The sequence below is a fragment of the Mustela nivalis genome (assembly GCF_964662115.1).
Source record: "Mustela nivalis genome assembly, chromosome: 6".
NCBI classification, from domain to species: domain Eukaryota; kingdom Metazoa; phylum Chordata; class Mammalia; order Carnivora; family Mustelidae; genus Mustela; species Mustela nivalis.
The window spans coordinates 112,785,227-112,803,047 of NC_139025.1; the positions used below are offsets into that span (position 1 = coordinate 112,785,227).

At 34.7% G+C, this 17,821-nt stretch overlaps 1 protein-coding gene across 4 annotated transcripts in view; it reads right to left on the reverse strand.

Moving 5' to 3' along the window:
• Positions 1-17,821, reverse strand: part of LRRC49 (leucine rich repeat containing 49) — a 160,380-nt gene that overhangs the window by 9,461 nt on the left and 133,098 nt on the right. For all 4 annotated transcript variants that reach the window (XM_082733857.1, XM_082733856.1, XM_082733858.1 and 1 more), the window contains 3 exons: positions 14,104-14,289; positions 11,222-11,331; positions 450-603 (listed from right to left, as the gene is read on the reverse strand). In XM_082733857.1, coding sequence (XP_082589983.1) covers positions 450-603; positions 11,222-11,331; positions 14,104-14,289 — 450 coding nt within the window. The remainder of the gene's footprint in view (positions 1-449; positions 604-11,221; positions 11,332-14,103; positions 14,290-17,821) is intronic.

Below are 17,821 nucleotides of genomic sequence, written 5' to 3' on the forward strand. Positions count from 1 at the left end.
CTACAGTGGAAACAGAACAGGTTAAAATGATACCCCATGATTAAGGATGCAGAAGGTAATGCAGTAGGAGAATGAAAGCAGTGACTGAGAACATCAAGGACACAACCTCACATGGGCCAGTTAAGGACTCACAGCAAGCCTGCATCTCTTGTCTTAATTCAGGCAGATCAGAACCCTTGGTCCACTTTGGTCTAAATTTTTGGTACAGATTTCTTTGAAACATTTTTTTTTTCCCTGCTGAAATAAAGATATTGGAACTATGGACTCTACTTCTTCCTAACGCCATGGTGCTTACTGTCTTCAGCTGTACCTAACATAAGGCTGGCTAACTTTCCAGGACACAAACAAGTTATCTTCACTGAGTAAAGGGAGAAATGTACCACTGCCAAGTCCCATGCCAGGTGGGAGACATCCAGGCACCAGATGCCAAAGACTGATAGTGGTTTTACCTCTAGCCTTTCGTTATAAAAGTCTCTTGTGGTATAATTTAGCGTAGCTCGGTTTGTGTTTTCTCCTACAAGTCTTTTGCTATCACTGTTTTCTTCATTGACGAGACCAGGTTTTTTTCCTTTGGTTTCTAGCAGATACCGGAATTGCTTCTTTCTGTAGAAAGACAGTCAAGGGATGTAGAGAGTTACTAATAAATTTATTATTATTATTATTATTAGATTTATTAAAATATGTCTATTTTTTGTTGACTTTCAAGGGAAACATATGCGCTTTGGAATGTCTGCTTCATGAGTTTGAGTTACTCATTTGAACTCAGTTCAATACCCCAGTCTTTCTACTAAATAAGCTAGACAACCCAAATTCTTTTGTTTCATAACTACCAAGCATCAACATAAACTTTTCAACCATTTCTAAAGTAAAGAGACTCTATCTTAAAGAAATCAATATAAAATTTAAATAATCACAGAGCACAAAACAACCCTGTTAAAGATGTAGTAGGCCAAACTTTCTAAGTCATTATCTTTCATAAAGCATATACTACCCCTTGTAAATCACACAAATAGTCCGTAATTCCAATGTGCAGCTTAGTAGTATTACTCACGATAGAAAATGTAATGGGATACTGGTTTAACTTTAGCAAAACCAAAATAAGCAAAACACAAAAACCTCCAAGTATTAGCATATTGGGGCAAGATCCTAGTAGGAGGTAAATAATGAAACTGGAAACTTCATTTGATTATGAAGAACATAAACAGTTCTCGGAGCATCACTGGCATACCCATAAGCCTAGACAGAGCACTGCAACTCATCTCCCATGAAAGTTGATTTCTGGTTTCCACCAGACTTAGGGTGTCTCTAAGTGAAGGTTTACTGTAAACTGAACTAAAGACTGGGAAGAGAAGAGGAATGGCTCTTTTAAAATTTTTTCACTTTCTAATTTAAAAGTATAAAACAGCATTTTTAGAAATTTTAAGAAGTACACATTTTGAAAAGTATAAAGAGATGAAAATCACCCATAAATCTATAGCTCATATATCTATATAAATCTATAACATTATTCACATTCAACATGTTTTTATAGGCTTTTTCTATGAATTTTTGTAAAAAGTTAAGATCATACTAACCATCCAATTTTGTACACTTATTTCACTCAATGCTATATGTAATAAGTATTTTTCTATGTCTTTAAAAGTTAATGCATGAATAAAATTCAGCTGTGGTGTTAAATCAGTTTACTTAATCAGGCCCTTGTTTTGGATATTTAGTTGTATCATTTTCTCACTTTTATAAAGAAGAAAGTGAGTAATGTACAGATCTTTACCTGTATTTTCTTTATTGACTTTTTAATTATCAAAGCAATGCATATGTAGTTTTTCTACCACTTACATGTCTTTTCAAATAATCAATTTTTCATTAATTTTATTTTTATTTTTTCTTAAGATTTATTTATTTGAGAGAGAGAGTGTGCTTGCAAGTGGGGAAAGAGGTGGGGGAGGGGGAGAGAATCCTCAAGCAGACTCCCCGCTTTGTGGAGTCCAACGTGAGGCTCAATCTCAGGAACCTGAGCCCATGACCAGAGCCAAAACCAAGAGTCAGACACCCAAAAGACTGAGCCACCTAGGCACCCCCCATTATTCTGTTTTTAATGTCATTAATTCTTGTAGCTTCGTTCAGGATTATTTTGGTTTTTTGTTTTTTTTTCTTTCTAACTTCTTTATTTTCTTTTCCTAACTTCTTTAAGAGTCTCATGCTCTACCGAATGAGCTAGCCAGGCGCTGACTCCTAACTTCTTTAGATAAATGTTTAGCTCCGTTCATTTTCAGCCTTTATTCTTCCCCAACTGATGCATTTCAAAGGCTAAAATGTTTTCATTTAGCATCATGTAACTTGATTCCACAAGTTTTGAAATGTGGTATTTTTGTTATATTTCAGTTCAAGGTAATTTCCATTATGAAACTGTCTTTTAACCTGTAGGTTATTTAGAAATATGTATTCTGATTTCCAGATATATGCAGATTTCCTGATTAACACTGAATAATTGAGTTAAAGCTAATTGAATTTTGAACAGAAAACATGGGCTATGTAAATCCTTTGGAATCTGTTGACAATTGCCTTATGGATAGCATTTGGTCAATTTTTATAAATTTCCATGCATGCTTGTAAAGAACATGTGTTCTACAGTTATTGGGGGCAATGTTCTCCGAATGTCCATTAAATCAAATATGTTAATCATGTTGTTCAAGTATTTTATAGCCTTTTTAAATTACTCAAAAATACAGCAAAACTTCCCACTGTAATTGGGGAGTTGTAGTAATGTCAATTTTTGGTTTACAGGTTTTTAAGGCTATGCTAATAGGTGCATATAAATTAAATCAGCAAATTTATCTGAACATTCCTGATGAACTGAATTTATTATTATTTTGAAATGATCCTCTTTATTTCTAGTATTGCTTCTAACCTCAGTCTTTTAGTCCTCAATGGTTATTCTGTTTTTATTTTGGTTAGTATTGATGTTGTTATCTTTTCTCACTTTTTAACTTTTAAACTTTATGTAACCTTACATTCCGATGTGTCCCTTGTAAACAACATATAAATGAACTTCATTTTTTTACTCAATCTGACAATCTTTGGCTTTTAACCAGAACAATTAGTACATTTGCACTTTATCACTGATAACACTGATGGTCATAATTATGAGCTCCCTTGAATTCATGCCCTTTACAATGTGATTCTGCAGCTGAGCTGACTACCTTCATGACAGTATCAGTTCTCAGGCCAGGCCTCAGGAGTCCTTGCATGTTTTTCTCTCTTTAAACCCTGCCTCTCCCATGAAAACAAGCCCTGGCAGATTTCTGGAGCAGGAGAGACCACGTGGAGCAAAGACAACTTGCCCTAAGGCTGCCTGCGAGCAGTTTATAGCTGGCCAACCCCCAAATAAGTGAGAGCCCTGGCTAGATCAGCATAGCTGCCTACCCAACCCACAGGCGGCTGCAGATGCATGAGAACCCCAGCTGAAGGTACAGCCAACCAGCAGACCTGCAGACTCAGGGGAGAAAATGACTCTTGTTCTAAGCCACTGACTTGGTACAATTGGAATTGCTGATATAGTCATATGTAGGTTAAATCTGACATTTTTTTTCTTTCAATTTGACCCACACGTTCTATGTTTCGTTTCTCTTTCTCTTCTTTTCCATTTCTCCCCTCCTCCTCCTTATTCGTTTAGAAGCTGTACACTCTTTATTCTTTGGTTACCATAGAAATGAGAACATGCACTCTTAACTTACTAACATCTCAGGTTAATTACTATAGCTCCTTCCTAGATAATACAAGGATCTAGAATACCATATCTTTATCTACCTCCTACACTACACTGTTATAGTGTATGTTAATTCTATATATTTTAAAACCCCAACACATAATTACTGTTGCTTTATACAGTCAATGTTCATTTAGCTTTATCCCACAAATTTGATATTTTTCTTGCTTTTCTAAAAAAAAGATTTTATTTATTTGACAGAGAAGACAGCAAAAGAGGGAACACAAGAAGGGAGAGTGGGAGAGGGAGAAGCAGGCTTTCCACTGAGCAGGGAGCCTGATGCAGGGCTCGATCCCAGGACCCTGGAATCACGACCTGAGCTGAAGGCACAGACACTTAAGGACTGAGCCACACAGGCGCCCCTTCTTGCTCTTTATTTAGGTCTTCTTGCAACTTAGACCATCTTTTTGGGGTCACTTTCCTACTGCTTAATTACAGGTATTATAATTTCTTTTAGTGCAGGAATACTGGTGGGAAACTCTTAGCTTTTGTTATTATTTTGTTTTAAAGTGTCTATTTTATCTTCATTCTTTTTTTTTCTAAGATTTTATTTATTTATTTGACAAAGAGGGTGAGAGAGCACAAGCAGGGAGAGCAGTAGAAGGAGAGGGAGGAGCAATCTTCCTGCAGAGCAGGGAACACGACTCCAGCCTCAATCCCAGGACCCTGGGATCGTGACCTAAGCCATCTGAGCCACCCAGGCACCCTTATTTTATCTTCATTCTTAAAAGACATTTTTACTGTGTATAGAACTCTAGGTTGTTGGCAATAACTTCCTTCAGAACGCTGAACATATCATTTATTATCCTGTCTTCTGACTTCCACTGCTGCTGCTGTGAAGTCAATGGGCTGATATCCACTCCTTTAAAGATAATTGCTTTTTTCCTGGTTGTTTTAAAAATTTTCACTTTTATAGTTGGTGCTCTGTTATGTCATTGTGAAGTGACTTGAGATAGATTTCTTTTAAATGAATAATTTGTAATTGGTTGAGCTTGCCTAATGTATAGATTACTGCATTTCACCAGTTCGAAAAAACTATTTGCCATTATCTTTAAATATTACACTTACTCCACCTTCTTTATTTTATCTTTTTGAAATTCCAATCAAGCAGATTTTAAACCTTTCAACTCTCTCTTTCTCCAAATTTCTTAACTGCTTTCCCATATGTTCCTTTCTCTTTATGCTCCATTCCATAAAATTCCTTCTAGGCTATTTCCTAAATTATAGATTCTCTTTTCAACTAGGTCTAACTGGCTGTTAAGTCTCTTAAGTTTTGATTGTGTTCGTTTCATTTTTCATTTACAGAACTTCCTTGGGTTTCCTTCCAAATCTGATGGATCACTTTTTAAATTTTCTTGTTATTGCCAGATATTTTCAAACTTGTCTATTATATCATGAAATATACTATGCATAGTCGTTTTATAATTCTTAAGAAATAATGCCAAAACCCAAAGTATTTGTAGGTCTGTTTCTATAGTCTCTGTTTTTTCTGTTAGTTCTTATACATGGTAACTTATTTCCTTAAATGCTCCGTTATTTTTACTTTTTTTCCATTGTGTCCTGGTCACTGTCCTTAAAAATTATTTACGGAAATTCTCTTATAGGTTGAAAATAAACTTCCTCCAGAGGGGAGGTGCATTAGATTTTCCCAGGTATCTAGAGAGAGTAACATTTAAACTTTGACATTATTTTAAACTATCTACATATTATGAATTCAGGCTGCAAATCTATATGAGGATTGGCTTTCAGTTACACTTCTTAGAAATAACTTTGCCCCTTTTTTGCTCATACCAAGACAACTTTCCTTGGTAATTCCAGGTGAGAAGAAAGGGAGGTTTATTTCTGACACCATCTTGATGGTATAGCCATGGGGATCCTAGCTTAATTTTGGGAAGATCTCAACTTATATGCATATTTTAGAGGGAGTAATGGGCATTGATTTATAGCCTTCCCTCTTTGCAGCTAACAAAAGCAAAATTTAAGTTCCCCTAAAATGCCTCTAGGTTAAACACAGTTTACATGCTCACCTTACTTCTCAATGTTCTTTCCATAGATCTTGGCCTAGTACTTCTGTACTTTTATGGAGTTTTTTTTTTTAATTTTATCCAAATTTTTAGTTGTTTTTATTACAAGGAATTATCAAAACAACCTATCTCACCATTATCAAAGAAATCCAATGCATTCTCAATAAGAACTTTCAAACTGTACAAACATACATAGAGTAAAACTTGAAAACCATTCTTTAACCACTCAACCAACACTACTAACATCCACATCCTACCAGATGTGTTCATCTTTTTAGCTCCCTTTCTATGTCTCCGTATTTATACATAAACATTAATTTTGTTGCTTTTAAAAATAACATCAGGTCATAATATAAATGCTCTTTTATACTTTATTTTATTTAATAAACTAACTGTCTCTGGATCATTTCAGATCAGAACAGAAAATCTACTTTAATCTTTTTTTTTCCTTTTTCCTCTTTTTCTCTAGTTTTAAAATGACCATAATGTACACAGTATCATATAGATACTACATTTATAGTTTAGAAGTATCATGATTTATTTAACTTTCCCTATTGTTAGGCATTTAATTACTTTCTGAAGTTGGGTTACTACAAACAATAAAATGATCACAGCCTATACCTAAGTTTTTTGTGCCCATGTATGTGCATTTCAGTAGGCTATATTCTTAGTACTAGAACTTCTGGGTTCAAAAATATGGCAGATACTGCTAAACTACTTCCTTCACAAGTCTGCCTTGTCTTCCACCAATAGTGTAGAGTACATATTTCTCTGAATAGTAATATACCCCTATTATTATTAGTTCTTAAATTTTTTAGTCAATCCCATTAACTAAAATGAAATCTTATTGTTTTAATTTAATTTTTACTTCTCTTTTAAAGTGAGTTGGATCATTTTTTACAATATTTGGCCTTTGTGTGTGTGTGTGTAAAGTCTCTATATCCTTTGCTTTTACTTTCATGTTGATTGTCTTTTTCTTACTAAATTTGTAGGACTTCTTAAATCTGTTAAATGTGTTGCAAATACATTCTCCCTCTCTGCTCATGTCTTTTCAATTTATGATGTCTTTTATCATACAAAAGTTTAAAATTTTTGTGAGCTAAATGTGTCAAAACTTAGAAAGTATTAGAAAAGCATAGTAGAATATTTTTTTTTTAAGATTTTATTTATTTGTTTGACAGAGAGAGATCACAAGCAGGCAGAGAGGCAGGCAGAGAGAGAGGAGGAAGCAGGCTCCCTGCTGAGCAGAGAGCCCGATGCGGGCCTCGATCCCAGGACCCTGAGATCATGACCTGAGCCGAAGGCAGCGGCTTAACCCACTGAGCCACCCAGGCACCCCCATAGTAGAATATTTTTATAAACTTGAGGTGATGAATGCCTTCCTAGGATACAAAAATTATCTTGTTTAGTTTACTGAGATACCATACTGGGATTGTTGATTAGAAAGTCAATAACTACATGATTTAATTAAAATAATTGACATTTTCGGGGTGGGTGGTTGGGTGGCTCAGTTTTTAAGTATCTGCCTTCAGCTCAGGTTATGATCCCAGGGTCCTGGGATCAAGGCGGGAAGCCTGCTTCTCCCTCTCCCACTCTCCTTTCTTGTTACCTCTCTCACTGTCTTCTCTGTCAAATAAATAAATAAGATCTTATAAAAATATATTGACTTTTTTTAAGCCTCAGAATTCATTAACAATGCACATCTTTCCATTTTTAGACCTTTTTAAAATTCCTATTTCACTGTTTACTTCATAGTTACATTCTATCAGATGGATTTCCTGATATTATTTTTATTGTCTTGATAAATGGGATACTTTTCTAATACTATTTTCAAGAATTTATTATTTTAATGAAGAAATGCCAATTATTTTTTTAAGCTAATATAGTATCTGGTTTCCTTGTTATATATTCTGATTAGCTATAAAAAAAAGTTTAATACTTGAGTTCTTGGATTTTCCTTAGAAACTTCTTATAAAGAGTCTATTTTTGCTTTTACTATTCAATTATTCTTTTTTATTTCTTTAAAAGTTGCTTTAGCTTTACAAATTTCTTGACTCCATTTTCTTGTCTATGACTTTGATTGAGGTTAAACGTCTTTTTTTAAGTTTAAAGGCACTTGTATTTTGTTTTCTGAGAAACTGGTTCTCCTGTTTCTTTGTGTTTCCTATTTCAACTGGGTAAAATTTTGGCTCATTACTTTCTAATTTTATGATATGACTAGAGAAAGTGATCTGTTTAAGTATGTTTTTTGGGAACCATGGAGTTTTTCTTTGAGTTTAATATATGTCCAATTTTTGTAGACATTTCATAGGTGTTTGAGTAGAATTTGTTTCAAATTGGGAATAAGAATCTGGCAATAAAATTATAAATACATTTATTTGATAAAATGCATTAACTATTATTCAAATCCTCCATATTTCTTTTTTTTGTTTATTTGATCTACTGATTAGATTAATACCTATCACAAAAACTGTGGATTTGTCAATGTATACTTGTACTTGATATATTTAGGATCTTAGTTACATTAAGTTTCATAATTATCATATTCTTTGGCAGATTGTAGCTTTTGGTCATCATTTCTATTATCACTAATACTAATATTTCCAGATTTGTTTGTTGCTATTGTTGGCATTTCCCTGTTATATAGTTTTATCCCTTTATTTTCAAACTTTATATATTGCCTTCTTCAGGAGTATGTCTCAAAGACAACAATGTAACTCAATTTTAACCCTGATAGCCACTATCTATTAATAGGAGAATTCCATTCATTAATATTTATTATAACTAACATGTTTATTTTTCTTTTTTCTTCTCTTCCAGGATTTTGTTGAACTTTTTTCTTTTTAGTGGTTTAGAATATGTACATATAGCTTTTCTTCCTACTAGTAGCCCTTAAAATTTAAATATACACAGTTAAAAATGTATTTTTTCATTAACTTTTGGTGCTAATTAGTAACTATTATTACTCCTAAGGGGGTAAGAAAAACTTAGGAAATTTTAACTTCCTGTCCCTTAGGAATTTCTGGGATTTTTATTTTTGGGTCACTAAATTTTTCCTTATGCATTAATATTTTTGATAAGTATAATTTTTAGATTCACATTTTATTTTTTATTATTTTAATTTTTAATTCCTTAATTATGAGCATATTTTAAAAATTAACATATAATGTATTTTTTTTTCAGGGGTACAAGTCTGTGATATATCAGACTTACACATTTCACAGCACTCACCATAGCACGTACCCTCCCCAGTGTCCATCACCCAGCCATCCCATCCCTCCTACTCCCCTTCACTCCAGCAACCTTCAGTTTGTTTTCTAAGATCAAGAGTCTCTTATGGTTTGTCTCCCTCTCTGGTTTCATCTTGTTTCATTTTTCCCTCTAATTGTTACTTAGCTCCATATCATCAGTTTTTGAATTCAATGCTTCTTATTTGTCACACTTCCTGTTCATTTTGTAGCAGTCCCTCCTTTAGTACTTTTTTCTCAAGTGATTCCATAGGGTTTTTTATGGGATTTAGAGTCTACCAATCAGACACACTTGGGTAAGATGTGAAATCAGAACTGAGCCAATTGGGAGGTAGAAGTAACACACAGATTTCCATTTTGGGGGGTACAAATTACAAATTTGTAATTGTAAATTCTATAACCACGTTCTGGGGACAGGAGTGGGGAACTTCCTGATCCCCCATGTAGTGAGAGTGGTATGACCCTGGAGGCTGCAACTGGGATGACAGTCTCCTGATCAGCTAGCTCCCTTAGCAGAGGTTGGCAGTTTCCTTGGTGGGCTGGTTCTGTGGTATCATTCTGGGAGTCATGAGACTGCTTCCCTGGCCCTTCCGATGATTTTACAGACAATGAATTCCTTGTATATCAGTCATTTTCTACTTATTCTACCAGAGAGAATTCTCTTATCTATAACTAAATCACGAAAGACTTAGCATCCTTAACTTTTGTCCTTCTATCCACGCACATTTTCTCAGTGTGTTCTGTCAGGTATAACTCTTCCAAGTATTTTTCAAATTATCCTCTTCTCCACTCTCACTATCTTAGAGTTCATGCCTTCAAAATCTCCCTCCTGGACTATAATGAGCCTCTTTTTTTTTTTTTTTTTTGGTCACACCCCAATTTATTAGTGTAAAATGTTATTCATTCAACAATCTTGGTTTCTTCTTCAACTTTGCTCTTCTATTATCATCCCATGCTTTCTTTTTTTCCTCTCTCACCATAGCACATACCCTCCCCAACATCCACCATCCAGCCACGTCATCCCTCCCACCCCCTCCCCTTCAGCAACCCTCAGTTTGTTTCCTGAGATTAAGAGTCTCTTATGGTTTATCTCCTTCTTTGGGTAAATCTTGTTTCATTTTTCCCTCCCTTCCCCTATGATCCTCCATCTTGTTTCTCAATTCCTCTTATCAGGGAGATCATATGCTAATTGTCTTTCTCTGATTGACTTATTTCGCTCAGCATTAATACCCTCTAGTTCCATTCACATTATTGCAATGACAAGATTTCATTTTTTTAATGACTGCATAGTATTCCATCATATATACAGAATATATATAGAATATAGATATATAGAATATATATCTATATATATATATATATGATGGAATACTATATAGAATACTATATAGAATACTATATATAGAATACTATATAGAATATATATATGTATATATATATCATATATATATACTACATCTTCTTTATCCATTCATCTGTTGATGGACACCTAGGCTCTTTCCATAGTTTGGCTATTGCGGACACTGCTGCTATAAACATTTGGGTGCAAGTGCCTCTTCATTGGTCTCCAGTCCTTCCATCTCGGCCTACTCAAATGGCAGCCTTTCTAGAATGTACATCTAATCACATGACTGTTGTGTCTAATCACAAAGCCCAAGTATTCAATTTTGTTTCGAATGGATTGCAAAACTCTTCAAAAATCAGACCAAAATCTTCTAGCTTCATTTCTGTTCACTATTCGCAATTATCCCATGCTCCAATTACTCTAAACTTGTTACAATTTTTTTCACCTTTGCAGATCTCCTTCCCCTATATCCTGTACCTGAAAAACTCATTTCTGAAGCGCTAGATAAAATTTTATCTTCTCTGTGAAGTTTTCCCTTACGTTCTTCCAAAGTGCTGTTGGTCTGTCCTACACTCCTACAGCCCTCTCTGAAATCTGAAGCATTCACATTATAAGTATTTACATATATCTTTAAATTATTAGTTTATAAGTCACACAAGAGCAAGAATTTTGTCTTATTCATTTTTATACCCCAACACTTGGAAAAGGGAAAGTCATAAGACAAATTTAGGATCAGTGTTTGTGGGATGCACAAGTGGCAGTTAAGAGGTATGTGGAATTTATCCCTCTTTTCTAGTGCAACAGAAATTTCATAAAAATGATAGAAATTAAAGATTACCTGACATCACCCAGAATTGAAATCAGACGGTACTGGGGTAACTCAGAAGATGCGACATGTGCTAAGATTCCAAAGAGCCTTTCAGCCATTATCATATCATTCTGTGTCACCTGAAGAGATACAATGGAGAGGGGTCAAAATGACACTGCCTCTAGCTTGATACAATTAACACAATTCCAAAGAAATTTCTAAGTATTTTCTTTTAGCCCGGGGAAGTACCTTCTCCTGGGCTGCAAGAGAGAGTTCTCATTGATATTTCTTTCTTCCCGAACTTAATTGAAATGAAGATGTACAAATGTGGCTTGTAGTGATGGAGGATGACCGAGGTGACGAGTTCACTCTGACTCAAAGCAATGTTCCCTGAGAATTATACTTGAGGCAACTTAAATTCTAAATGAATTTTTTTCAGAAATCCTACAGTTTCTTGGAGTAGAATGATTTAGGGGGAAAATTCTCAAGTGTCAATGGAATAGATTCACTGTAATAATGTGTCAAAGGTAAGCCAAGATCTTGTTCATACCTTGCTTCTGTAAGAATAACATGTCCGTTTCTGAGAGATGGAACATGAGATAAGCAAGGATACTCCTGTTCATTCTAAAATTATGTCTACCTTGCTCTCCACAAGGAACATCCCCATGTTAATCAAGAAGGTATTAAAAGCTAAAAGTGGGGCCTGGATTAATATCTGGGGCTATTTTCTTTAATATAAGATGTGGTTGCTTGTCCTTGCATTTTAAATACTATTCATTTGTCTACATAATCAATAGTTCCCAAACAGGGGCAATTTTGGCCCCTAGGGAACATTTGACGATGTCTGGAGACATCGTCAGAGACTAGAGGGTTAAAGCCAGGGGTGCTCCTAAACATCCTCATTGCACAGGACAGCCCCCACAACAAAGGACTACCTGGCCCCAAATGTCAACAGAGCTGAGGTGGAGAAACCCTGGTATAGTCAAATGTTGGAACTTAAAAACATTCACTAATACTAGCTGTAATACATTTCACAGGCCTGCTCCAAAAAATAAACCCACAATTCCCAAACATCTTACACACATGACTCAGTGCAGTCTCACACTTTTCCCAAGACCTTCAGAGTTAAGGAGGCTGCTGTTGCTCAGATCTTTCCTTCCGCTGACAATGAAGTTACTTGGTCTAACATAGTCACCTAGTGGCCAGTGCAGGCCACTACTCTATCTTTTCTTCTTGATGCACACAATTCAAATTTAGTTCTTCCGCAAGCAATATTATTCTCTCTCATATACGAAGAGATGTAGATATATAGTATAATATTACTACATATTGTCAAGGTTGAGATAAGCCGCTTTATTTTAGACTGTTAATAAAGGGTCAAATATCCTGGGCATTGACATTTTAGGAAATTTTAAATCAGAAGAAGTTATATTGATATTTGATATATTGATATTTTAAATTAGAAGAAGTTATATTGGTTCTTTATAATTCTTCTTTATTTATGTAATTATACTGCACCATTCCTCCTATTTCAAGATTCTATCATACTTAGTACATCTCTAGTAGTGATCCATTTCTGGGTAAATATACTGAGGTTAATGGGGTCAACAGTTTGGCCATTAATGAAGGAAACACTCACCCATAGTCAAAATCACTATTCTACTTCCAGACCAAGGTAGCTTTGGAAAACTTTGGGACTAATTATTAGGTCTGATCAATGACTCACAACCTCTCTGGGAAGTACCAAGAGGATACACAAGAGTACACAAGACTGAAACAAAATCTCTTGGGAACTAGCTGGAGAAATTAGTAGTCTGAAGGTTCCAGATTTGTCCCACATTTTACTCATGAGCCTACCATGGTTGATGCTAATTTCACTTGTACACTGACTTGGAGATCTCCAGTCTCTTAACATTCTACTAGATTTTTAGAATGCTAGGCCAGAGGTACTTATAGAGCATCAGCTGCAGGGAAATACAGTTGCTATTATCACCATGCTGGCAAATTTGATTATAGCTCATTTTACAATAAGGAGGTCTTCTGACTTTAAGAGATAATTGTAATAATATTAACAGTCATATTAGAGAACTTCTTTCTTTGGAGGATTATTTAAATTCAGTGCAAGAGTTCCATAGGAGAGGAAGAGGTACAGTTTCTCTCCTTTCTTCCAAAATAGTATTTAGAGAACATGGTCTTGGATAGCAGGAAAATTATTCCTGAGACAAGCTTAGCAAAATCAATCTGAAAATTAACCTCTCACTAATAATATTCCAGCCCTGAGTTATACAGAGCAGGTAATCCAGAGGCCGCTGTTACAAGCTATTAACAAAGCAGTGCAGACACTTCCATACGCTTGTTTTACTTCATTTTTCCCCCTCATTTTTACTTTCTCTTCTTTTGCCTTTCTTCCTTATTTCTCCTTCTCATCTTTTAAAATTATTCTTCTTTCCCTGCATACATTCTTTTTTTTTTCTTTTCTCACTTTATTCCTCCCTCTACCATGACTTTATCAGCTGACCTTTGCATACTACTTCCCCGTCCTTCTCATGTGTCTGGCAGTTTGCAAAACACTTTGAAGACTACTAAGATCATACTACCTACATAGGTGTTCTTTTTTTTTTTTCCTAAACTGTCATCCTACCAATATTTTACTTTTCTGAATGTTTACAAGGAACAGTAAAAGCATTTGCTATTCACCATGATTTGGCTGTTATTTTAAAAGTCTGTTTAGTGCTTTAGAAGTTTTTTGATTGATCTTTAGCTTTTTAACATTGTAAATGTCAATATTTGGGGAAAATCCATAATATCTCTCAAAAGTTCTTTCATGATTACTGAATTTCCTGACCATTATTATGGCTACTTCTCCTAAAAAGGAATATTTTGATTCTACAGCTAGCTTATATTTGGCTTACCTCTGTTCCATTTATTTTCTGCATACTAAAATGGCTCAGCCTAAACAGTACGTAGTATTTCCAGAGTGTGAAATTGACAACTGGATTTCCTTGCGGATCAATTGTCAACTGGTCGACACGGCGCAGTTGAGCTAGGGCATTAAACTGCTGCAGCATGACAAGATTTGTTTCCTTGAATTTAAGGTGCTGCAACAATAAAACACAAAAAAGAGCTGAACAATGAATTTAACCATCTTAAAATATTAACATTAAAGCTTCAGTGACCATTCAAGATGTCTGCAAACTTTAGGTTTAACTAGTATGTTTTCAATTATATTAAACCAACTGCATCTACCAAATTTACTTAATTTTAGTCCATCTGATACATCACTGATGAAATCCATTAATCCACCTAGTATTGAATTCAAAGTGATTCCCCATCTGCAAAGGGTGTCCCCCATTTACTAGCAAACTAAGCTCCTCAAAATTAAATAAATATACAATAATTCAGACTTTCAGGCATTACGATGATTTTACATGCTTTATACCGAAATTGAATCTACAAAGGAAAGATTAGAAACAAAACTTTGAACTTTATGAATACAGGACTCACGATGGTTCTGAGAAGAACTGATTAGTTGTTATTACCTGTATCTTGCCAATTACTATTCAGGCTAGTTAAACTGGCGATGGGACAAGAAAATCACTAAAACTGAAATGCTACTGTAAGTGTTCTTTTGTAACTGGATGCTCTTTTCTGAACATATTGTCTCCATTTCCATCTGTCCTCTTTAGTGAGGATAAGGTGGCAAAAGAAAAATAACTACAAGAGGGCAGGTGAAGGAAATCACTTGGCTAACAGAGAAAAACACAACAATAATAAAAACTCAAGGGAGAACTCACAGTCTGCAAATAACGTACTAATAAGTAATGTATTAGTACCAAAAACAGCTAATTGGAAAAACTCAAAAAAGCTAATTTCTCAACTTTATTTTTTAAAAAATTCAATCCTAGTATAGCTAACATACAGTATTATATTAGATTGAGGTGTACAATACAGTGATTCAACAATTCTGTACATTACTCAGTGCCCATCATAGTAAGAGCACTCACAATCCCTTTCACCTCTCTGGTAGCCATGTTTGTTCTTTATAGTTAAGAGTCTTTTTTTGCCTTTATATATATCACATAAATCCTTATATATGTGATATATATAATAATATATATACTATATTATGTGATATATATATATTATAATGTGATATATATAATAATACTCCACACAGTAGAGTATTATTCAGTCATAAAAAGAAAGAAATTTGCCATTTTTAACAAACACACATCCACTCTTCTGTGGACTGACATCTTCTTTATCCATTCATCTGTGGATGGACACTTGGACTGTTTCCATAGTATGGCTATTATAAATAATGCTGCAATAAATATAGCAATGCATATATCTTTTCAAATTAGTCTCTTCATATTCTTTGAGTAAATACCTAGTGGTGCAATTCTAGATAGTAGAATGGTTCTATTTTTAACTTTTGGAGAATTCTCCATACTTCCTTGCACAGTGGCTCCAAATTTGCATTCCCACCAGCAGTGCACAAGCCTTCATTCCTTTTTCCTCACATCCTAGCCAACACCTTTGTTTCTTGTCTTTTTGATTTTAGCCATTCTGACAGGTGTGAGGTGATATCTCATTGTGTTTTTGATTGCATTTCCCTGCTGATGAGTGATGTTGAGCATCTTTTCATGTGTCTATTGGCCATCTGCTTGTCTTTGGAGAAATGTCTGTTCATGTCTTCTGCCCATTTTTTAATTAGATTATTTGTGTATCTGGTGTTGGGTTGTATAAATTCTTTATACATTTTGGATACTGACCCTTTCCTGGATGTCATTTGCAAATATCTTCTCCCATTCAGTAGGTTGCCTTTTAGTTTTGTTGATTGTTTCCTTTTTTGTGCAGAAGCTTTTTATTTTTATGTATTCCCAGCAGTTTACTCCCAATCAATATAAATAGCATATTTGTGTATTCCCAGTAGTTTATTTTTGCCTTGCCTCAAGAGACCTATCAGAAAGAAGTTGCTTCAGCCAATGTGAATTAAGTTACTGCCTTTGTTCTCTTCTAGGATTTTTATGGTTTCAGGTCTCACATTTAGGTCCTGAATCCATTTTTGAGTTTATTCTTGTTTATAGCATTAAGAAAGTGGTCCAGTTTCATTCTTTTGCATGTAGCTATCTAGTTTTCCCAACAACATTTGTTGAAAAGACTGTCTTTTTCACATTGCATATTCTTGCCTCCTTTGTCAAAGACCAACTATTTCTATGCTCTCTATTCTGTTCCATTGATTTATGTGCCAATACCACACTGTTTTGATTACTACAACTTTGTAGTATATCTTGAAATCTGGGATTGTGATACCTCCAGTTTTTCAATTGTGAGACCTCTTCTTTTTCAAGACTACTCTAGCTATTTGGTATTTTTAATGGTTTCATGCAAATTTTAGGATTGTTTGTTCTAGCTCTATGAAAAATGCTGATAGTATTTTGATAGGGATTGCATTAAATCTGTAGATTGCTTTGGGTAGTAGGGACATTTTAACAATATTTTTTCTTCCAGTCCATGAGCGCAGAATACCTTTCCATTTCTTTGTGTCATCTTCAACTTCTTTCATTAATGTTTTAATTTTCAGAGTACAGGTCTTTCACCTCCTTGGTTAAATTTATTCCTAAATACACTATCATTTTTATGCCATTGTAAATAGGATTGTTTTCTTAATTTCTTTGCTACTTCCTTATTAGTGTATAGAAATGCAATGGATTTCTGTATATTGATTTTGTATCCTCAACATTACTGAATTCATTTATCAGTTCTAGTAGTTTCTGGTGGACTCTGTTGGTTTCTTTTTTTTTTTTTTTTAAAGATTTTATTTATTTATTTGACAGAGAGATAGAGAGCACAAGTAGGCAGAGCAGCATACAGAAGGAAAGGGAGAAGTAGGCTCCCTGCTGAGCAGGGAGACAGATGTGGGGCTCAAGCTCAGGACGCTGGAATCATGACCTGAGCTAAAGGCAGCTTCTTAACCAACTGAGTCATCCAGGCACCCCTCTGTTGGGTTTTTTATGTATAGTATTATATCTTCTGCAAACAATTAAAATTTTACTTCTTCCTTACCAATATGGATGCCTTTTATTTTCTTGTCTAATTGTGGTAGCTAGGCCTTCCAATATTCGTGAATAAAAGTGGCAGGAGAGGACATCCTGGTCTCATTTCTGACCTCAGGGTAAAAGCTCTCAGTCTTTCACCACTGAGTATGATGTTAGCTGTGGGTTTTCATATATGGCTTTTATTATGTTGAGGTATGTTCCCTCTAAAACTACTTTGTTGAGGATTTTTATCATGAGTGGATGTTGTACTTTGTCAAATGTTTTATTTGCATCTATTGAAATGACATTGATTTTTATCTTCTCTCTTGTTGAGGTGGCGTATCACGTTGATTGATCTGTGAATACTGAATCATCTTTGCAATCCTGAGATTAAATCCCACTTGATCGTGGTGAATGATTTTTTTTTTTTCTTAATGTATTGTTGGATTTGGTTTGCTAGTCTTCTGTTGTTGATGAGTTTTGCATTTATGTTCATCAAAGATATTGGTCTGTAGCTCTCTTTTTTGGTATATCTTTATCTGATTTTGGTATCAGGGTAATGCTCACTTCATATGATGAATTTGGAAGC